General features: G+C 37.5%; 3 protein-coding genes across 4 annotated transcripts; all 3 read left to right on the top strand.

Moving 5' to 3' along the window:
- Positions 1-283: 283 nt before the first annotated feature.
- LOC149949431 (phospholipid scramblase 1-like) lies at positions 284-3383 on the top strand. The gene is made up of 5 exons (XM_090167776.1): positions 284-1432; positions 1495-1634; positions 2134-2301; positions 2900-3061; positions 3145-3383. The coding sequence occupies exons 1-5, from the start codon at positions 1255-1257 to the stop codon at positions 3175-3177; spliced, it is 681 nt and encodes a 226-aa protein (XP_090023902.1). The 5' UTR covers positions 284-1254; the 3' UTR covers positions 3178-3383.
- Positions 3384-4428: 1045 nt separating this feature from the next.
- Positions 4429-10906, top strand: LOC149949430 (phospholipid scramblase 1-like). Its single transcript, XM_090169418.1, has 6 exons — positions 4429-4600; positions 4673-4867; positions 4929-5071; positions 10136-10303; positions 10560-10708; positions 10789-10906. Exons 1-6 carry the CDS (start codon positions 4429-4431, stop codon positions 10904-10906), a joined length of 945 nt encoding a protein of 314 aa, XP_090025544.1.
- Positions 10907-15858: 4952 nt separating this feature from the next.
- LOC149949429 (uncharacterized) lies at positions 15859-23248 on the top strand. 2 transcript variants are annotated; one of them, XM_090167766.1, is made up of 12 exons: positions 15860-16003; positions 16176-16216; positions 16283-16318; positions 16399-16437; positions 16495-16728; positions 16811-16845; positions 18043-18125; positions 18187-18226; positions 18295-21927; positions 21999-22163; positions 22701-22790; positions 22854-23248. In XM_090167766.1, the coding sequence occupies exons 1-12, from the start codon at positions 15956-15958 to the stop codon at positions 23015-23017; spliced, it is 4608 nt and encodes a 1535-aa protein (XP_090023892.1). In that variant the 5' UTR covers positions 15860-15955; the 3' UTR covers positions 23018-23248. The 2 variants fall into 2 exon arrangements, with proteins under 2 accessions (XP_090023891.1, XP_090023892.1); XM_090167765.1 differs by lacking the exon at positions 16283-16318 and having other exon boundaries at positions 15859-16003; positions 16348-16437.
- Positions 23249-23310: the final 62 nt, after the last annotated feature.

The raw sequence follows: 23310 nt of genomic DNA, 5'->3' as shown, positions 1-23310 counted from the left end.
CGCTTAGCAAAAACACGACGTTCTATTTACCGGTGAAAAGTTTAAATTATTTCTACAACCACTATATAAACAGCCACTTGCCGGTCCTGGCTCTCGGAAATATTAATTCTTGGCAATTTCCTTGAAGATCTTTATTGATGCGTCAATAGAGCCGCTCCAAACTAGACGTTATAGACAGCCATCTTTGAAGAGAAGTTGAAAGTGGTACCCGAATCTCAGCTGTACTGGGACATTAGATTATGGTGTAGACGAGAATAGTTTGGTTTACAGTATAAGTTCCGGAACAAGGGAAAAGTATCCAACTATTTTGTAACAGTGAAAACTTAGTCCTAATTTAGCGCTGGCAATGTCAGACCCGGTCAATAACGCAAGACACATTACTCTATTTCTTTAACGTACTTTTCGCACGGCATGTACCAAGAATGTATTCGGGTTAACAAAGAATATGCAGCCGTAACTATAGCCTCTGTTTACATGATTCCCGGCAGAGATTCTCCACCCGCTAGGAGATATAGCCTGTAATTGTAGCGGAGTGTCTTCCTCCTTTCCTGGAGAAAAGGGGAAAGATTTACAGGAGGAAATCGGAGGGGCGTGGTTTTGGTTCCAGGAATCACGTGGCATATAAGGTGATCCCCACATATTATCTATTAACTCGAAAACATTCTTGGTTTGTATTTGACAAATCGAATATAACGCGGATGTAATTTAAATAACAAAAGTATGGATTGAGACTAAAGCAACAGTAGGGACCTCCGTCTCGCAGAAAGTGGAGGTACTGTTTCTATTGATTTGCCAGTAGCTTAAAACAGCAAACAATAGTCTCCCTGTAGTCCTCACTCATAAATTATCGAATTTCGGTCGTTTATGTTTTGAGTAAATGGGTGTTTCTTACGATAGACATTGACGCGACGGTTCATTTTATTCAATTGACAATAGATAATTACTTTTTCGTATGTAAACATTGGCGTAACCCTAAAATTCCGCCCAGTTCGATTGAAATGTATCTGGGTCAATGCGAAGCGCACAGTTGGCTCGTTACGGTGGAAAATCTAACGTTCCTTTCGAGTTTGGTCGGCGAAGTCGTCGCGATTATCGAGCTCAGCCAAAATGAGTGTAACCGCTTCGAGTATAGCCGTTACTGTCCAACCAACGAGTTCGCGTTTGAATGTGTCCGTTAATCGTAAGTAATTTAACGTATGTCGTCGCTTTTGGGTTGGTATAAACATTTCTATAGGTAATTCCAATCAAATTTGGATGTCGCAAGCTGACGAAATTGAAAGCTGTCCTCCCGGGTTGGAGTACTTGTCCAGTGTGGATCAGCTTCTGGTGAAACAGAATGTGGAACTATTCGAAGCACTTACGGGATTCGAAGCGGCCAACAAGTACTTGATTGTTAATAGTATGGGCCAAAGAGTTTACTTCGCCGTCGAAGGTACTGACAATTCCACTTTCTCAACTTCGGTTTGTATTTGATACTAGTTCGTTACCGTACAGACACCGACTGGTGCACTCGAGCCTGTTGCGGTCCAGGAAGGCCATTCGATATCAAAATCTTAGATAACTACGGCACGGAAGTTATTCATCTTAGTCGACCTTTGAGTTTACCCTGCTACTGTTTTCCTTGTGGGAGGCAGGTTAGGCTTGAATGATTTAGATGAATTGTCTATTTTGTAGTTGTGGTAAAGCCACCCCTTGAAACCGTGTAGGGGGAACTTGTAGAGGTGTAGATTGTGCGTAACAACGCTACCTCTACACTCAGATAAAATTAAGTTTCTCCACACGTTTTCAAGGGGTGGAATAACCTGTCTAATATATCTCTTGCGAGAGAAGACTTATTTTGCTAATGTTATTCGCTCGAGACATGTATCTTTGCGGTCTATTTTTCAAAATAGGCTTCGTAAGGAAAAATACTACGGTGCCAAATACGTGTTAAAACCATAACACCGGCTACAATATGGTTTGTATATCAGTAACTAATTAATGCACATGGCAAATTTGAATACGCATCCGCCGTTCATTGAAAAGTGACTCGTGTCTGCGAAGGTACATGTTTCGTTTTAATGCCCTAGATGGATACTTGCATAAAGTATTAGACAACTATACGATAATTGATAATTTTGAACCTCTGCTTAGTCATTAGAAGTGAGCGCCCCTCCTGGAGCTGTCGTTGGTAGCGTGATCCAAGAAGGGACATTTTGCGATCCAGCTAATTTCAAAGTACTGGACTATGAGGGGAATACGAAGTACACCATCAAAGGACCTTGCTGTCAGTGCAATTGTTTTCAGGATTCGGAATATCAAGTACGACCGATAAGATATTGTTTATTCACTCGCGACATAAGTAACATAATACGATAAGTGTGACAATTAGCAGAAATTAATACCGAACTGATTTTTAGAGTTATTGCTCAATCAATGTTTAGTTCGGCACACAACCCCCTAGTGTCTAAATATGTTTAAGGCTAAATATACTACTACCAAGGACGGCTATATACTATTCTCTTTGTTGCACTTTTAAGTTGGAGCTGGGCGAGAGTGTCAGTATTAGCCTATAAAAATAGCTGATTATTGATTATTATTAAAAAAAAAAGATTCGGTAAGAAAATTAACATTAATAATAACAATGATAATCAGCTAGCATCACCTTAGTCCCAAGTCAGTTAGCGATTTTCAATTCCTTAAATCAGGTGGCTGGGTGGTGACGCGAGTCAACAGCTCTCTACACTACCTATGCTGGAGCCGCGCCTGAGGAGATAGCTCAGGGGGTTAAACAATTTAACCAGTGGTCAGAGAACCAAACCGTCCCTATTAAAAAAATACGCAAAGTCATAGTTATCTTTTATGTAATCATGTTACATATGATCGTGTTATATGTATCATCTATTACGTTTCCTTATAGCTTCTATGTAAGAATGGCATAAACGAGTTCGGAACCATTAAGAAACAGTGGACCGGTCTGTTGAAGGAAGCAATGACAGACGCCGACAACTTCGGAATAACATTCCCAGTAGATATCGATGTTACCATGAAGGCAACTTTGATCGGAGCCCTGTTCTTGATCGTAAGTCAATCAAAACGGCACTTTTCAGTCGTAGGATGATATTTCGACGTTTAGGGTTATTACATGGAATTACCCTTATTTAGGACTTTATGTTCTTCGAGAAAGGCAACAACTAATTGTTAAACTGAGTGAACTCCCTCCTTTGTGTGTACCCCGAGCCACTTGCAGCGATTCACGGTTCTTGATCTAGATGGAACTCAGCAGGAGCGTTTCCAGAATCGATCAAGACTGGGTTTTCGAAATCTATATAAAATCAATCGTGATGTTGACCTCTTCATACCCATGCAGGCCTGCCACTTTTCGTTACGATACCAACGAATAATGTCGTTAAAATCTTTGTATAACTTTACTAATTTTGATTCCTCTACACTTGTATATTGTTGTATGTATTAAATATTTGTATATTTCTGGTAACGTTCTCGTTTTGCTTACGCTTCCATTAAGCTGGACGATAACCCTTTGTCCCCGCCCACTCGTTAAGGGATCCGCCAATGGTGGTGGTAATTACTATGGACAGCGCGAGCGCGTTCCCTCACGTTTCCCGGAAAACTACTTTTACTTTTAAAGGTCACGGTACAGAGTAACAACAGGTATGGCGTGATCTGAGTAGTGAAAACTTGGACGTCGGACGACGCTCGGTTGCATCGATCCGTTTTGTAAATGACACACCCCACCTCGCCAGCCGCGTCCGAACAAAAACGCTAAGCACGAGTCCGGCTAAATTAGGTCATGAATAAATAGTTAGGGCAGTTTTGCCTTGGGTTATTTGCCGTAAGCTCTTAGAGAAACGTTCATTACGAGTGCACCGCGAGTTGCTTAGTTAATGACTAACGCCCAGCTCCCAAGGATTAACGTTTACTTTGGCGTTACCAATGTACGCGTTGTGACTTCAGGATAGACTTTAAAACAAATTCGCTTCAAGAATCCCGCGCACTGAGTGGTTACGAAAGCTAAAAAAACCCAAACAAATACAGCTAGATTTTATACAGAATTATAGAACGATTTTAACTTCCAAAATATAGTTCGATTTTACCGTGTGAAATATAGTTCGATTTTAACATCTGGAATATAGTTCGATTTTAAAATCTGGAATATAGTTCGATTTTAAAATCTGGGATATAGCTCGATTTTAACCTCCAAATTATTACTAGGTTTTAACGTTTGAAATGTAGCTCAATTTTAACCTCCAAAATATACCTCGATTTTAACATCTTAAAGTGTTTTAACGGAAAGTGCGGGATACTGTCGCCTGTGACACGCGTTTCAAATTTGATGGTTACCCTTATTTTATTTGTGAAAGCGGTATGAGATTAATTTAAAATCCAACATGTCATCCCCTTTGAAATTCGAAGTTTTAGGGTAGAAGAATGTATAATAGCGTAGAACCGGTTGTTACTGGTCAACCCACGAGTATTAACGCTTATCCTGCCAACAATCAATATCCTTATCCCAACACTGTAGGTTACCCTAATAACAACAACCCTTATCCCAATGCGGCGGGTTATCCGAACAACATCAACCCACAACCTAACAATCCTGGTACGTAGAGTTTCAAATCCAGTAAAAGGAGACTATGATTCGGAATGTAAGTGGTTGTTGATTCCTTAACAGGTGCCAATAATCAGGTTAGATGGGTTGGGCAGAACAACAGCTCCTTTCCACCCGCCGTTCAGTATTTATCCACCGTCGATCAACTGCTGGTCAAACAACAGATTGAGATCTTAGAAGTTTTGACGGGTTACGAAACTGCCAATAAATACGTCATTTTAAATAACACGGGTCAGAAGGTTTTCTACGCCGTAGAAGGTAAATATTTTAAACAATTTGGAACTAGGATGATATTTGATTAATTTTTGGCAATCAACAGAGTTGGATTGTCGACCCAGTTTGTGCTGCGGTAATGCGCGCTCCTTCGAAATGAAAGTGTTGGATAACTTTGGTTTGGAAGTTATGCACATGCATAGGCCGTTCAAATGTCCTTGTTGTTGCGGTCTTAATAGTTGTCTTCAGGTTAGTAGAAAATGTTTTTGAGGCACCTCCGAACAATCGTATACTTAATTACTGTCCGAATTTATAACACATCACTGTCTTGTAAGAGTATCCATGTAGGCACTTTTTATTGCCAAATCGCGGATGTCATGACTCCCCTTAACGATCTAAAATTACACTTATATAATTACCAGTGTAATTGTTTTAGAAAATTGCTATATACGATGTATTTAGCGCTGCACCATATTTGCTTCCGAAATCTATTTCCGAAAAATCATCGAGACCCTGCAAATAAAATTAATGGGGCACACCAACGTTTGTATTTAAACACTTTCACCAAAAATAAATAATATATTCTATACAAAAATTGTCGAGCTTCGCGAGTTCTGTAGCTTTGGCTATTGTTTGTATGAACTATGAAATTTCTTGTGCAGACAACATCATCTGTAACAGGCCAAGAGCTTTAGCCGATAGAAACTATTTTAAGAAGGACTCACGATAACGTCCGAAAAACAGGGTTGGACATAAGGATATTTTTTTAGTAGTCAGCCTGACTAGTGGGGGTAAAAATTGGGGTATAAAAATCAGAAGGACAGCCAACATTTTGCTTTACCCGGCAGAATTAAAATAGGGATTTATCACTTGAGTTACATCACGGACTCTATTATAGCTAAAGCCGAGCCCTTGGCTACTCCGCGAACTAAGAGGGAGAGAGAGCGGACACCAACCTTCGGACCTTCAGTTCTTGAGAGTTGAAAGAACGTGAGGGTGCGGCAAGCATTTTTACGAGCCTTGAGCGTGGGGAAAATGAAAATCAACGGTCTATGACCCGCGGACCACAAATGTGGCCAATTTGGGCGTTCTAGAGCAAAGGTTACGGACGCCTATAGCGAGACAGACATACAACGTTTAGAAATATATTAGACTGTCAGGCAGATTGACATGGCCCGCGGACTACAGGAGAGCACAAAAAAATTGTGTGATTCGCGTACTGTCCTTATTATGAACAAACTAGCCGGGAAGTTCGGTCGGAACCCAGATAGGCTATTGTAAACAAATGTAGTTCCAAGAGTTTAGCTGAATAGGCAACTAAATATGTGAAGAAATAGCTGGGTTGAACTTTCAGCTGTTGCGCAGAGATAATTTTGAACGAGCAGACAGATTTCATATATTCAATTCAAAACTCGTTTGGTAGGCGAAAAATATTTAAACTACGCACGAAGATTATTGTAATCAAAATCAAACTTGAATAAGTAAACGTAGCGAAACAAAATTCTGAGAAAAATATATGGCAGTAAGACCCCGCAAATTATAAAATCTCTATATAGAATTTTTAGACAACATTTTTAGTGAATATCTGTTATTTAGTTTGCCTTAATCGTTGGTGTCTAAAACTTTTGACTTTTAAGCAGAGGCGTACCGATAGGGGGGTAGCGGGGGCATGTTGAGCCGGGCGCCGCCCAAGAGGTCTTCTGGAGGAGTTTTAGTGTTGAAGTTCCCGAGTAGCGTGATTAGAGCGCCCACTTGTAATTTCAGTTTAAATACTGGCATTCCAAAACAGAAGGAGTGAGAGTAACGCGCGGACCGTCATAATTGGAAGGTAACCTTTGGATATTTAGCAAACCAAAGCAACGCGCGCACTGGACCCGACCGTATTACCCACTGACAGATTTTGGAGTAGAAAACGTGTTTTTCGATCGCGAAATCGCCGTAATTAATGAAAAATACGCCTGTGGTTGTTTTAGCTTATCTATCAATTATTAATTTGCATTGCGAAATAAATAATTGGATTTTTTTTGCAGGCGTTTTGTTGACATAAAATTTATAAAATATCAAGGAATTAGTAACCGACTACGAGCTTATTTATATTGTAGGGTTTAATGTGAAAAGTTCTTTGGGTGCTGCTCTAGGTCATTCATATTCCTAGGTGAAACGGTGCGGACAGACAAATCCACAAACAGACAAACACACACAGAGACCGACATTCAGAAATATATAGTAGATTTCCGGACAAATGATTATTTTAAAATTTACAAACCACGCATGGTATAATCCGAACCAATCAGAAGTCAGCTATATTAAAATTCAAGATTATTGTATAAAGAAAAATTATAACACATACAATAAATAAAAGTACTAACAAGGAGACTACCAGAGGTGGTTATCACCGATTTTGTTGAAACTCGGGGGTTAGGTAGACCTTATGGTAGTATGAAAATTGCCAAAGGGAAAAGTTGCAATGGGCTTTAGTTTTCCCATAGCAACCGAAAATGTGTTTGATCTCTCAAAACAAAAAAATCTCCATTTAAAAAAGCATGGGATTTTCTCAGTTTCACAGGGTACTTACTTAATTAAAAATTTGAAAAAATTAAATTTTCAAAACATACCCAAAAAGATGAATTTGACCTATTTTGGGTAAAATTGATCAATTTTGGTTAAATTTTAACAAAATTTGGGTAACCGAGAAAATCCCATGCTTTTATTAAATGGAGAGGTCAAAAACATTTTCGGTTGCCATGGGAAAACTAAAGCCCATTGCAACTTTTCGCTTTAGCAATTTTCATACTACCATAAGGTCTACCGAACCCCCGAATTTCAACAAAATCGGTGATAACCACCTCGGGTACACTTACTACACTGAGAGAAAAAAAAATGTAGTTTCAACAGTAATCAATAATGTAAAATATACAAATACTTTCGTATTATATAGTTTACTCCACATTACTGTGGTTTTTACAAACCCATCCCTTACTTCTTAAAACAAACACTTTGGTCTTAGCCAAAAGACCGAGTTTCTTCATTGTTTGAACATACACACGAAAAACGCTTAAATTATAGCAATTATTAATAGTATATTATTATAGCCGTATAATAAAAGACAAATAAATTATGTTAGCAACGTATAATTGGTTAAAATTGTCATTAATCCGTTGGTTATATAGGGTACGCTGCCATGCGTAGAGAGAGAGTTATACAAGCGTTGTATTATCGAGTTGTACGTATCGGGGTTTCGAAACTGGTGCTTTTCTTCAGAATTCACCTCCGTGTATAGTTCTTTAAAAAACTACAGTTTTTTTTAAATGGTATATTCCCAGTAAATAAATGCTCATTTCGGTAATACACATATTTCCCTCTGAAAACCTGCCCTTACCTGAAATAGGCGTATTCCCTCGGGAAAGAATTGCATTTTACTGTAATTGGCTTATCTCCCCGGGAAATACTGGGTATCCCAGCTAGTTAAGCCTAAATGTCATTAATATAATTTTTCGGTGTAAATTTTAAGCGAGGAACCGTAAAATTATTTTCTTTCAACATTAGTTGTACTGATCCTTTCGTAAAAAGTACTTGAATATAGTTTTAAATTGTAATATATGGTATTTGATAAATTTTACCGCCTACCAGTATATTTTACATTATCTAGATTGTTATATTAACAGGGTTTATAATTAAAAATATAAGCAAGGTCTTTTTAAATTGACAAATATATTGTCAGTAAAATTTACACCTACGAATTTGGATTATCAGATAACATCATAACTTGTAAAATTTACGGGACCCTCTGGGCTTCACCGGAGTCCAAGAGTTTTCTGTAAATTTAACAAGATTTTTATTCTCAGTGTAGTCTCCCTGTAAGTTTACTAATGGCGGAATGGAATTTTCTTACAAATCATCGTAACGCCTGTTAATAAAAATTATTTTTATATTAGGATTACACGGACCATTTTCGAACGCGCAATGACACTACTTATGGGCTACGTTCAGTGAAGCTTAACGGTCTAAAGCTTGGTTTCCACCAACGCGCGTAAGAGCGCGTCATAATGTTAATTTTTTGTCGCGCGTAAGAACATTTGCACATTTCAAAGCTGAGTGTCGCTTTTTGACGCGCGCTGGTGGAAACCAAGCTTTATACCGTTTTACGTTTGCGTTGATTCCGTTGAGACTTTTTATCCTGTCTTGTTGAACGCTTTTTTACGATTGTTGTAATTTTTATAAAATATCGTCTGCTGTTTCGTCCGCAGCTAGCCTTCCCGCGTGCTGTGACGTCACGATTCCGTTTAACAACAAAGAAACCGGCTGGAAGAGCAGGTTCAATTGTTTCAGCAATGGTTCAGCAACGCTACGTCACACCGGAAATGGAAAAAAGCGTACAGTAGAAAACCGGTTCCGAAATACTGCAACGTTTAATTTGTTGCAAGCTACTGAACGTAGCTATAATCTCAGGAAATCCGGTTTCGCGAAAGGCGGGCGTAGCACCTTGATATTTGCCTACACCAGAGATTTTGTGGGCATCGAAAATTTCACGTAGGAGCCTGCGCATCGAGAACGACACTTTTTGTATAGAATATACGCCTATATTAAAAGGTGGGTAAAAATGTCAACCCACCCTAGGAAATTTGAATTTATATGGAGATTAATTTCCGGTCTTGCGTAGTTTCCTGTTTTCGGTTTAAAATCGTCCGCGTTTCAGACGACTTGTACCAAAATAGCAGTTTCTTATTGGTCTTCATATAAATTAAAATTTTGCTGGGTGGGTCAACATTTTTACCCCTTTTTCAATATAGGCGTATATTATATATTTTTGCTTCCAGAATAGGATTGGTCGTATCTGCTACCACGTGGTAAATACGGGCCGAATGTTTTCAAACGTCGGTGTGGCCCTTTAAGCAACTTAGAGATAATAAAATACTACTCTATTACCAAAAGTGACATAAGACCCAAAAGTGTGTCAACTCTACCTTTGCGCCCGTTAAAATATTTACTGAAAACTAGTCTCACAATAGACTACATAACCTACTAGTTGGAATAGTACTACCAACTATATATTTAGTCTATGGTCTACCGCGATTTTATCTCTTCGATTTATTATCCCGTAGACATACGTTCTAAAACGCCTCACTTGGCGGCGCTGAAGTTTAGGAAATCTCAAATTTTGATGACGTATTTTCAACCCCCTCTTCCACTCCCTCTTTTTACTTTGCGACAAGCTCTCATTAAACCAATACCGTACTGACACACTTTTGTGTCTTATGTCGCTTTTGCTATTACGATATATATTATATATTAATGTTACCGCGTATTTGGTAGGAATTGGAAGTCAGTAGTCCACCGGGAACTCTAATTGGTAAAGTGCATCAAGATGGCGGTTGCTGCAAAGCAGGGAACTTCACCATTTATAATAAAGATAATGAAGTGGTGTACCTCATTAAAGGTTCCTGTTGCCATTGTGAGTGCGGCTCTGATATCGATTTTCAGGTGCGTTTCTGTACAATTTTTTGCGGAAGATTGTATTTATACATAATTAGAATGACTGTTTGAAGATGATTATTATTGTTTATGCCAGCCCACTTCACGGGGGGAGGTAGAATGTTCCTCCCCCTTAAAGGTCAATTCAATCGGTCCTATTTCTCATTGGTAACCTAAAACTTATATCTTCCGATAGCGTCATCATCTCAACATATTCATATCTTTAAGTATTGGGAAATTGTCGTTAAAATTTAATTTCTTTCAGATTCTATGCAAAAATGGTATTAATGAAGTCGGAAAAATCACCAAACAGTGGAGCGGTTTCGTGCAAGAGTATGCCACGAAAGCTGATAACTTTAGCGTCAGTTTTCCGGGTGACATTGATGTTACGCAAAAAGCCACTCTTATGGGAGCGTTGTTTCTTATCGTAAGTTTCGATAAGCGTCTATAAATTCTTTGTTAAACGAGCATAATTTACTTATTTTTCGATACAGGATTTTATATTTTTTGAACATGCTAAAAACCGACGACATTGAACCCATGCGAATGTACAAATTTTTCACAAGACCCACCGAAATTGATAATATTGTGGTTATTGATACAAATACTTGATATTTTTTTTGTTAAAATTAAAATTATATATAAATGTTTCATTTGTGTTTCAATATTCGATTCTGAGCATATGAATTTACTTCTGGTGTACGTTGATGCATCATGAGTTAAGGTTATTTTGTGGATAGTAAATAGGTGGGTTGTTTTCGCCTGTTCTGGGTTTTTTGAGTACGTAAAAAGTGTAGCCCTATGACGTCATTTTACTCCAATTATATCTTGACGAAAACTACGAGTTGGAGTAAGAAGGGAGTAGTTAAAGGTGAAAGGTTATTTATTTGCCGTAACAGTCGTAGTTTTGTTTTAAGATGGCGACCGGTGGTGAGGTCATCACTATATGACTAATTTTTCTCATTTATTTAATAATGATAATAATCAGCCAAGGTACCGCCTTAGACCTCAGTCATCAAGCGACTTTTAAAGTCATTAAATAGCATTTAACAACTGGTTTTTTTCGTTATTAAAAGCTTGCCACGTGTGAAGATATTCGAAACCCGTCATGTATTCGTGAAACGAAATTTAAAGGGAATATAACCTCTCGTATTTCGGTCGCCCTCCGAGGGTTCCAATATTGTCCGCTGCCTCCCATGGCTTTTCACACCTGCGGCGCTGATAATCGCTGATTGTGAAGGGAATAAAGGAAATTGATGGGGTCTTCCATAAAGAACGCGTTGGAGGTTCTATTCCCTTTAAAGGGAATATAACCTCTCGTATTTCTGTCACCCTCCGAGGGTTCCAATATTGTCCGCTGCCTCCCATGGCTTTTCACACCTGCGGCGCTGATAATCGCTGATTGTGAAGGGAATAAAGGAAATTGATGGGGTCTTCCATAAAGAACGCGTTGGAGGTTCTATTCCCTTTAAAGGGAATATAACCTCTCGTATTTCTGTCACCCTCCGAGGGTTCCAATATTGCCCGCTGCCTCCCATGGCTTTTCCCACCTGCGGCGCTGATAATCGCTGATTGTGAAGGGAATAAAGGAAATTGATGGGGTCTTCCATAAAGAACGCGTTGGAGGTTCTATTCCCTTTAAAGGGAATATAACCTCTCGTATTTCTGTCACCCTCCGAGGGTTCCAATATTGTCCGCTGCCTCCCATGGCTTTTCACACCTGCGGCGCTGATAATCGCTGATTGTGAAGGGAATAAAGGAAATTGATGGGGTCTTCCATAAAGAACGCGTTGGAGGTTCTATTCCCTTTAAAGGGAATATAACCTCTCGTATTTCTGTCACCCTCCGAGGGTTCCAATATTGCCCGCTGCCTCCCATGGCTTTTCCCACCTGCGGCGCTGATAATCGCTGATTGGGAAGGGAATAAAGGAAATTGATGGGGTCTTCCATAAAGAACGCGTTGGAGGTTCTATTCCCTTTAAGCAGACAAATTTTCTATATAAGTTAGATTACTCTCGGATTACTCCATCTACACCTCCTTTGAGCACTGGAGAAAGCGAACAAAATTCGGGACAGGGTAAATCTTACCCCGAGAACAGGCGAATAAAACGTTTTAGGGTAAAAAGTGTACACTTTTTGTCCTCGGAGAAAAAAAAACACCTAATGTAATTATTTTCTAAAGTTTGAAAGCCTACAATGGTAAAATATTACAAACAAAATTGAGGTAATTCCGCACAATATGCCGTCGTGGTATTATCAAAAGTATATAATTACATCTCTTAGAAAGTTAGAGAGGGACGTATGCATCTCCTTATACCACCAATGCCAGCCCTAATGTTATTTAATAAAATATATGCCTTCCCAGACTCCAGTTGATTCTTCGAAATACAGCATATACTGATTTTCGGAAAAATAGATAACAAACAAATTGGTAATTATTTTGGTAGGCGGAGAAATATAAGCTGTAAAATTCGGGGATGTGGATATTTGCAAAACGACAAAACATAGTGCAAAAATGGGCATTTTACACTTCACGAATTAAGTTTAGTTTTTCCCCAAATTTTTAAAATCTTAACATGTTATATCAAGTTCATTGGAATGATTTGACTCTAGCTTACGAAGGTATATGTTTCACTTGTATAGCCAAGATGATTAATTATTTATTATTAACCAATTAATAACTTTTTATCTTTTAAACTTTTAATAGAATCACAGTCCAGCAGGACCAAGGTTGCTATTTTATTTATTTATTATTAAGAAAAATACAAGTTACGAAGCTAGAATAGCTTGTATACAACCCACAAGTGGAAAAGCAAGAAAAAAAATTAAACGGTAGAATGGAGAAACTCCCGAGTGCGGCTGCGGAAAGTCCAACGAGATTGAGCAGAAAGTACATCTGCGGGGAGGGAGTTCCAAGTTTGGATAGCACGGAAAGCAAGGTGCCATTGACGTTGTTTGGTCCGGGCCCGTGGTTTGAATATTTTTGCTGCATGACCCCTGGTCTTGCGAAGAGTGTCTAATTTGAAGAAAGTGGACAACTGGAGAGCAGACTGACCCGACCACATGCTCCAGATACACACCAGGTCATTAATCGCGTGTCTGAGAAGCGGGGAGTCCAGCTTGAGGGTCTCATTCCGCGCAACCGGAGGAAGGCACTCGAGGCCCTTAGTGAGTTTAGTAAAACGGTTGTGGGCTTTTGTAAGGTTGTCCCGGTCACCTTGAAGGGGCGGGCTCCACACTTCGGATCCAAAGTTGATATAGGGCAAGACAAGGGAGTTGTACAGGGTACGTATCAGCCGTGGGGAGCGAAAATAAAAAGAGCGACGTGTCAAGCCGGTGACAGCTTTTGTGCAGTGGTGACTGAAGTTGAGGGAGGAGTCCACCCAAACTCCGAGATCGCGCACCGGAGAATCACTGGTCGAGATAGTAGAACCACCCAAAAAGCAAAGACTATATATACGCTTCGCTAAATAGACTGGAGTGTTCAATGGCTCAACTTGCGTACGATAGCAGACGCTGGTCAGTATTTACCATCCGCTTCAGGAGTGCTACTAGTGGCGCCTCTAACGGCTGGTCAAAAGCCTTCTCCCGTGTTTCGAAAGTGCTAACAGGTTTTTTGTACGGAGACGCCTGTCTAGTAAGCGAAACGTATATATAGTCTTTGGTTGCTAGAGACGCTAATATTGCAGCAGGACCACACATGGCAAATAATGGTTATATCTCGATGGTCCACGTGCCAGTTAGCGTTTCAAAGAAACATTTTATTATTAAACTGGATTTGGTTTTTGAAATAGGTGTCCTCCGCGCCATCCATACTGGGTGCACAGCTGCTCTATGCCCCATCTTGCGCAAAGCCATCCGGTTTTAGACGATTTTCACCCCCCGGGGTTGACAATCTATTTTTAATTAATTTTAGATCCTATAGAGTTTTGTTTCTTTTTTTTTCCTTATTGTAAATTCTATTGTTTGTGTTTACTTCTTTGTAATCAGCTATATACTCCAATAAATATAACTTGTTGTTTTGAAAAAAAAATGCTTTCGTCGAAGGAGTCTGTTTTCACTGTTTCAGCCCTCCCCCCCCCCCCCCCCACAGGGGGACGTGCTGGTCTTTCCGCAAACAGAGAGGAGCAAGCTGCAGCTATCAAATCAGCGACCGCTTTCGGAGATTTGATGGGATCCCAGATTATTCATATCCCAACGGACATTAACAAAGCGGATATTTAGTAGGCCTTACATTCCAGGCCGCCGGTGTTCAAGTACGTTTATCATAGGTTTTCCTAAGGAATCCGTTCCGAGGAACATCTTCATGTATGGCATGGTATGACTCCTCGCCCACTAGTAGCCACTACAGACAGTGTTACAAGCGCCGGCACTACGGGCACATTGCTTCGGCTTGTAGAACCCACATGTCACATGAGATCTGCGACACATGCGGAAAGGATCACGTCTACGACCCTACTCAGAACTGTGAAGCGACGGCCTATTGTGTCAACTGTAAAAGCGCCCGCAGCTCCAAGTCTTCAGAGTGCCCTTTTCTGAAACGGGAGCAGAAAGTATTACAAGTCCGCGGCACAGACTCAGGGTGTTTCCTTCAGAGAGGCACGAGCAATCGTCCGCCAAAAGTCTTACGCCCACGCTGTGGCCCGCCACAGAAGTAAAAACCCACGTAAGCCAACCCCGTCGGAAAGGCTACGTGGAAAGGTTCAACAGAAAATTGCCCCCTTGCGAGGTCTTCTAGTATTCTCCATAAGAGGGCAACTCACTTCTCTCTAAAGGGTGTGTTGAAAGCGGTTCACGTCGGAAAATCTCAGCCACTTGTGTCATACTTCACAACGCTGTTCGGACTTGAAAACTTTATTCTGACTATTATTTCTGTTTTTTGTTTTGTCGAGTATTTTAATCTATTGTTTGTTTGTGTTTTCATTTTATTGCATTGTTCGCTATGTTAGTTAATTTTGCATTTTGTTCTATTTTGAATCTGGCGCGCATGGTGTAACGGCTCATACACCAACATCTATCTAATCTTGCCGGTAGCCATTTTTCTTTAAAATAATGACTAATATAATATAGCAGCAGGGAGGACCTCGAGGCAAAGATAATTTAAACTCGTACCCTAGATTCGAATACTGAGAGCTTTCCCATTGACGGTTTTGTTACGAAGCATTTACCCTTTTCCGGCACGTGACCTCAGAAAAATCGGGCTCCATCGGTTGTGGCACAGCCAACTTCGATCACGCGCTGCCGCGATAGCGCGTGATCGAAGTTGGCCGTGGTTGCGGTAAGGCGCAAACCATGGAGCGAATTTTTTCTGAGTTCCGGCGGGAAGTGGGTAAACGCTATCGGCAACGCGCGAGAGAGTGATTTCGAATCTAGGGTACGAGTTTAAATTATCTTTGCTCGAGGGAGGATAAGGGATTCGTAAATTACGCCAAGGATTCAAAATAGAATCCTGGATTACGTGCTCAATGTCCGGGGGGCTGACAATGGGGGTAAAAACGAGGAGGACCCAATACCGGACAAATACGATTCAAGCGCCATGGCCGCCGCTGGTACGCTTTTGAAAAAGCATGGGTGATCTTATCTACGTTATGCTGCCAAGTCCCTATTACGTGATTTTGTGTTCGTATTTACTAAATTAACGAATTTACGAGTTCAATAACTATGGAATGTAGAGATATATTACCATTAAAGAATCAAGAAATAAAGATGGTAAGATTTTACTTATGCCATTTGAAAAGTTTGACGTTAAGTATATTTTTCCAAAGCCGTGTCTAACCGAGGCTTCTTATTTTTTTGGCATGGTCACAGGAATTAATGAAACAACTTTATTCTTAAAAACAGCTATTTGATAATATAACACATCTATCTTTTTTCATAATAGGTTGACATCACCTCTTTAAAGAGCAAAATTATTTCAACTGAGTAAGTTAAATTATATTTTCTTAGTATGAAAATTCAATTTTCTATAACATGATTGTGTATTTGTAGCTTGGTACTGAAGAAGTTTCAAGAACGTGAAGCAGATATCCTTTTATTGTTATATTACTTTTTAGGGTTAATTTATTTATCACAATCCTGCATGTATCCTTAACTTGCGTAACACAGTGTAATCAATTAAAAACTCTGAAGAAAAGATTGGAAAGGTAGAAGTTTTCTACTAATTTATTTGAAATACATTTTTATCATTTAATACATTTCAGTGACTGTACCACGTATGAAAGAGAGCTGAAACAAGTATTAGGAGAACTTTTACCTACAAAAAAAGCTTTAGATGAAATTAAGAAAACAAACAGTGATCAACATTTTAGAATTAAAAAACTAGAAGATGAATTAAAAGCAACATTAGTTATATCTGAACAATATCGCGAATTGGCTAAAGTAAAAGAAGCTGAAACTGAGGAATATAAAGGTCTTGCAACAGTTGAAAAAGATTTGTACGTATAATTGTTTATTTTAGCAAATTTATTAAATGCTTCACAATAACGATTTAATTATTAATTTATAATTTTTAATCAGGAAGAAAAAAGAGCAGCAACTTGATAAAAGCAAAGGTAAGCAAAGATTTTTTTTTAGGCTATTAGCTTTTGTTCATCATCTACTTCATTTTCATCCGCCTTATTATAAGCGTACACTTTTCTTCTTCTGTATATCATAAAAGGAATGCATGCCAGTAATTGTATCCCACATATAGCGCCAGTTATTAACAAGTGCAATGCATAGTCTGGTTTCTGATAAATGTTGACCATGATGTAAACTTTATTGAAACAACACCTGTCTGCTGATGTTAAGAGACAAGTATAAATTCCTGAATCCAAAACTGTTGTGTTTGTGATACTTAATGTTGACTGATGTATTTCTTCGGGTGGTATTTGGTACCTTTCAATTGTCCACACTACTTTCCAGTTTTCAGGCAGTGTCACATTACCATTTTTGTCATCCAATAAACATTTTAGCTCAAAAGCACTGCCAATTTCCTGAGTGATGTGGTTGGGTTGTATTATAGCCAAATGGTTTTCGCAGGTAGTACCGTGGCAACTAGGTTTTGTAACTGTTGTAGGCTCTTTAGACGTGGCTGAGGTTAGGCTAGTTTTACTTGGTTCAGGAGTAGTGGTTTTCATATCAGTTTGAGTCGATGTAATGGTGACTTTAACAGAGCTGACTGCGTCTGTGGACGATTCATCTTTAACATTTTCCTTTGGGTCATTGGCAGTTTCATTTTCAAATATGAAGTCTGTGTTGTAATTGTTAAATGGTTTTTTGACTGGCAAATAACCTTTACGATTATTTCTTCTGCCTTGATTTAATATTCCACTTCCTTCATCTATATCAAATGGAATATCCCTCTTTTCCACATTTAGTTCTTCACTTGAGCTAATTTCATCTTCTGATTGTTTGTTTATCTCGCCTACAGGAATTTCCAATGGTGAAACGTATTGACTCGCCTGTATTAGTATATTTGGTAGGCTGCCTTGCACGCACATAAATGCTATTATTAGTAAAATGGCTCCCATTTTATCATATTGCATTTTTCTCTGTGATCTTTCTTAGGATTAAAATGTTTCTTTCTTACTTTAAAATGCACTGAATTAATGGAAAAAGCTCATTATTATGGGATATTGAATGCTTATCTGTATTCTGTTATCTCGTTATGTGAAGAACTCTTAGATAAGTGGCTTAGGATACTTCTGCCTCGTAAATATCTATCCTTAAATAATCGTAGTTACATATTTTTTCTTTGATTTGTTTAGAGAGAAATCAAAAACTGCAAGAAGAGGCAAAGAAAAATGAACAAAGATTAAAAAAATTGCGGAACTCTTATACCAAAGCTTTAGTAAGAGTTACATAACTATATTTTTTACTCTTTTTTTTTTAATAATATTTTTTTTTTGAAGTCTGTTGTGGAGAAATTATCAGAAAAGCTCAAATTGAAAAGTAGGTTTTTTTGAGCTCCTTAATACCAATGTTTTGCAGTTATTATAATTTGTATCTTTATGTACAAGATTCACTTAATAAAAAAGAAGTTAAAGAAATTTCGGCTCTGAAAAAGATTGTATCAACATCCAAAGAGAGTGGGGAAGAAGAAGATGACGATGCGCTGGCTCTGGAACGTATGCTTCAAGACGGGAATGATGAACCAGAGACAAGTGAAAAGGAAACTGAGAATTTAAGTGAAAATGACGATGTAATTGACGAAGCTGTGACAAAATCCCCAAAAAAAGCCAAAATGATTATCAGTCAAAGTGATATTGTGATGGAAACACCCCCAAAAAAAGATGAAAATGAATTTGGTTTTCAAGTTCTGGAACATCATTCATATTCACTCTCACCAATTTTGCAAAGTCAAAAGAGAAAGCCCTCAACTAGTCCTAAGAAGGTTGTTAATGTGCAAACCAACCATCTTTGTGGTATTAATAAGATCAAGAAACTTCCGAATATAATTGTGGACAATGGTGTTTGTGATTCAGTGACTATTGTAAATGAAGAGAACCCTCTGCCTGAACCAAAATGTGAAACAATATTGAATTATTGCAAAGTTCCTACTGAACCTAAGATTGATTCTACTTCTGCTAATAAATCCGTAATGCTTTTGGACCCAAACGAAGAAGACCGTTCCAGAATTATTGAAGAACATATCTTGGATAAGTTACCTGTAGAAGAATGCCCAAGCAATTTAGATTGTGAAATGAAAGATTTGACAGAATTAAATACTTTAGAGATTGTTTCTACCAGTAAAGACTGCGAAAGTGATAGTGACATGCCTAGTTTGTTAAATAGTGTTTCTGGGACATACACGATTGTACAGGAGGTTTATGATGTAGTTGAGTATTTAGTTGAGATGACGTGTTCTGATGGAAATGAAGAAACTCTGCCATTGCTGGAGATGATACATGGTGTTGAACCACGGATAATTGTGGAAACTGATGAAACCCAACCGTTGTCACAAACTAGTCGACCTGAATCTCAAAACATGGAGGAGATGGAAGATAAACCGGTAGATAAAGAAACGGAAATGGAAAGTCATTGTACTGTTACTTCAACAAAGTTTATCGAGGAATCAACAACAGTTAATGTTAAAGTTGTGGAGGATAAGTTTAAGACAACTTTACGAAGGGTTAGAAGGTTGACAAGAAGAATTAGTTCGAGTGCCAGTTTTGAAAGACCTCTGTCACCCATTCCACCATCACCACCACCCTTTTCACCAATTTCCGAACTTGAAGATAATCCCTTTTTAAATAGAGAAGAGTCACCCAGAAATCTAGATATATTGCCAAGTGATAATCTTGATGACCTTTTTGGTACCGATTCGGAAAATGACTCTGACTCACTTGGAGATTTAGTTCCTCCTAAGCCTTTCCAGCATCAGGAATCTCAAGGTTTTGAATCTGAGTTTGTTTCTGAAGAACGTCCACTTAATGAGCTTGTTGAAAGAGCTAGACGACCGTCCCTTAAAAATCCTCCTTGCTCCTCACTTTTGTCACGTCGACTTTCAAATTCAAACATGTCCATAGTTAAGAATAATGATCAGAGTAACTCTAATCGTCAATGTCCTAGCAGTACGATTACAACTTCTACTACTAGTGAAAACAACTCTCTCGGTCAGATAAACAGAGATAATAGTCTAAACAATGCTAGAAATGACAATGTGTCTAACAGTGGAGCAACCAATGAAACAAACACTATTGCGAACTCTAATTTTCCAGAACCAGGAAACAATGGGCCTTTTAACAATTTGGTCCAACATTTGCACCCCCCCAAAGAATTTAACCCAAAATTGAAAGCCAATTTTTCTCATAATGCCTCCACTGGGAGTTATAGTATTAGCATTCGTCTTCCAGATTCCAATAACCCGGTTAAAAATATGCACTTTGAAATAGACACAATCACCAATGAATTTAGTTTAAATTTTGGCCCTGGCTCTCTTCAATCTTTAGAGGATAATAATTGTGCAACCTCATCTATGGAGAAACCAATTTACAAACCTACCCACTCTTCTTTGAAGGACTCTTGTTACGAAAGCTTGAATGATTCTGGCTTAAACGTGGAAGAAAATGAAACGCGTGATTCACCTAGAACCAATAATACTTTTAACACAAACGATTCTGTCAAAAGAAGTAGTTCCCAGATCTCACCTCTGTCTCTACATGAAAATTCAGCCAAGAAAAGTAAAGACTCAAATGAAAAGAGTAATTCTTCTCAGAGAAATTCTCTACTCAAGAATAGTACTCCAGCAGGCACAGTCATAAAGCCGCCTTCTCAAAAGTTCTCCCCTTGTAATAACACGTTTATTAACCCGAGAAAATCATTTGTAACCCCCGATAGACCGCAACACACGATTTTATATTTGGAGAAACCAATAACAGCGCCATCTTTAAATACGGATAAACAGCTTACAACCTCATCTTTATTGAAAAGGCCATTTTTAAAGAAGGATTCCAAGTCGAAAAAAGTTTCGAGTGATGTCTCAGCCCTGCCTTTAGTAAATACCTCCAAAGAAAGGTTGGAAAATCTTGAACCAGTGGAGAAGTTAACAGATCCGAGTAGTAAACTTAGCACCATAAACAAAGACACACCAAAACCGCCACCAAAAAATGACAAGGTTCCTCTGGAGAAGTCTACTGTACTCGATCGAGAAATTCCCATTCTACAACCAATGTTACCGAAACGAATTAGTCATTGTGCCAAAAATGAAGGTTTCAGCAAAGAAATGCCAATTTTAACGAAAAAAGCCAAAGTGGATGCAGCTGAAATGGCGCCATCTAATGCATGCTCTACTCTGAAAAGAAAACAAAGCACCGAATGTCATGAAAAGGGCGCATCTGATGACTCTGAGCAAGTCACGAAGAAAATATGTACACCAAGGTATGATAATAAAGAATTAACTAGAATTAGAAAATTTTGCAAGTCCACAACAAAAATGTTCAATAAAAACCCAGCAATAGAGCTAGTATTACAAGAAATGTACAAATTTGATAATAACAATGAGGAAATGAGGAAAAATGTTGCCCAGAACATCTACACGCAATTGACAAATCAGAAGGTGGTACCCAATCCAAAACTTTTAATTGACGCTATTTTGATGTTCTTAAGTAAAGTTAAGAAGAATCCATTTATCCCTACCAAAAAACACTTTAAATTTATTTCCCCCTTTGAAACTGGCACTACGGCTTTACTATATCACCTGGCAAACAAGATTGAAAGTTTCAAGAATTTAGTTAAGGACTTTAAAGATCAAGCTTTATTTTTTTTATTTTCAAATCGTAAACTATCACTTAATGGAGCAGCCGCAGTTTACAGATTGTTAACGGTGATATGTATGCGAGATGGGGATTCTCAAATGGCTCGCGTGATGTGTTTTAATCTGCTGAAGGAACAACCCAAGATTTCTCTATATTTGGTTGCTAATATAATATCAACTTGGCCTCAAATATTTGCACCAAATAAAAATAAACCGAGTATTTTGAGAGATACCTTCTTCAAAGTATTACTTAACACTGAAACAGAATTAAACTCAACTTTAAAAAAATATGCCATGAAACCAATCAGAAAATTTTGCGAAGTAAATGATGAAAATTCCAAACTAAACATTGACGATATCGTTAAAGAATGCTTAAACAATTTTCAGGACAAAAATGGTAAATAATAATACATAAGTGCTATATAAAAATATAGGCCTAGTGTAAATATGTTTATTTTATAATTGTAGCTACAGGTTCATTATTGGCTGAAACTTCTCACGCTTTAGAAATCGTAGCATCCTGCAAATCTTGGGATTGGCGATTGAAACAGTTAATTTATATTGAACTACTTCCATTGATTGAACAAAATATTCTACATAATTTGAATTCAGTTGCACTGTTAAAACTCTTAGGTAAATATTTAATCTATTTTATTTCATTATACATGGATGTAATTATTTTCATTTTATTTCATTATACATGGATGTAATTATTTTCATTTTATTTCATTATAAATAGATTTAATTATTTTCATTTTATTTCATTATATATAGATTTAATTATTTTCATTTCATTATACATAGATGTAATTATTTTCATTTCATTTCAGTTCATTATACATAGATGTAATTTTTTCATTTCATTTCATTATACATAGATGTAATTATTTTCATTTCATATCATTATACATAGATGTAATTATTTTAATTTCATTTCATTATACATAGATTTAATTATTTTCATTTCATTATACATAGATGTAATTATTTTCATTTCTTTGTACATAGATGTAATTATTTTTATTTAATTTCATTATAAATAGATGTAATTATTTTCATTTCATTTCATTATACATAGATGTAATTATTTTTATTTTATTTCATTATACATAGATGTAATTATTTTTATTTCATTTCATTATACATGTAATTATTTTAATTTTATTTCAGGTATTATTTTAAATAATTATCCTTCAAAATTGAAGAAGGATGTATCAACAATTATGAAAGTTTTTCTACAACTTCTTACGAATGAGAAAAGTAATATATTTTTAATATTTACTAATTCTAAAGGTTTATGCTCCAACTTTACATTATTTATAGCTCCAGAAGAAATTATGGAGGTGACACTTTTTAATATATTGCACCTAAAAGATTTGTTGGAAAACCCTCAATTGGAGATTGTTAAATTCTGGATAGACAATCATCGTGAAACCATCAAACCGAAATTTTTAATTAACAAGTTTTCTGTGATTGAAACAAAATAACGTCTTTGGTCGCTTATTAAACATTTTTAAACATTGTTACCAAACTTTTCAGGTGTATTTTTTTAAAAGAGTGATATTTGTTTCGCAAAAAAAATATTAAATTTTTCTCAAATCTTGTATATTGTGTGTATATAAATAATGATATATATTATTTTTTTTTAATATCACAGAACTAAAAACATGTTAGTATAAAAGCAAAATAAATCGTTACTGTTTTATGTTTTTATTATAAATTTGCCTACGGAATAGTAAATAAATGTTTTCCCCCCCTAAATTTATGAATGGAGCGAGAG

This window comes from Leiobunum rupestre, chromosome 3 (assembly GCF_980474605.1).
Source record: "Leiobunum rupestre chromosome 3, qqLeiRupe1.1.hap1, whole genome shotgun sequence".
In the NCBI taxonomy this organism is placed as follows: Eukaryota; Metazoa; Arthropoda; class Arachnida; order Opiliones; family Sclerosomatidae; genus Leiobunum; species Leiobunum rupestre.
Note: the sequence above shows the minus strand (reverse complement) of the source record. Positions and strands in the feature narration are given on the sequence as shown.

Bases quoted from the DNA above. Each gene is read 5' to 3' on its own strand.
- LOC149949431 (XM_090167776.1), top strand. From the start codon at position 1,255: ATGTCGCAAGCTGACGAAATTGAAAGCTGTCCTCCCGGGTTGGAGTAC. The intron at 1,635-2,133 runs GTTAGGCTTGAA...ACCTCTGCTTAG, and splicing joins GTTTTCCTTGTGGGAGGCAG to TCATTAGAAGTGAGCGCCCC. The intron at 3,062-3,144 runs GTAAGTCAATCA...ACCCTTATTTAG, and splicing joins TCGGAGCCCTGTTCTTGATC to GACTTTATGTTCTTCGAGAA.
- LOC149949430 (XM_090169418.1), top strand. From the start codon at position 4,429: ATGTATAATAGCGTAGAACCGGTTGTTACTGGTCAACCCACGAGTATT. The intron at 10,304-10,559 runs GTGCGTTTCTGT...AATTTCTTTCAG, and splicing joins GCTCTGATATCGATTTTCAG to ATTCTATGCAAAAATGGTAT. The intron at 10,709-10,788 runs GTTGTTTCTTAT...TTTTCGATACAG, and splicing joins AAAGCCACTCTTATGGGAGC to GATTTTATATTTTTTGAACA.
- LOC149949429 (XM_090167765.1), top strand. From the start codon at position 15,956: ATGGAATGTAGAGATATATTACCATTAAAGAATCAAGAAATAAAGATG. The intron at 16,217-16,347 runs GTAAGTTAAATT...ATTACTTTTTAG, and splicing joins AGCAAAATTATTTCAACTGA to GGTTAATTTATTTATCACAA. The intron at 16,729-16,810 runs GTACGTATAATT...ATTTTTAATCAG, and splicing joins GCAACAGTTGAAAAAGATTT to GAAGAAAAAAGAGCAGCAAC.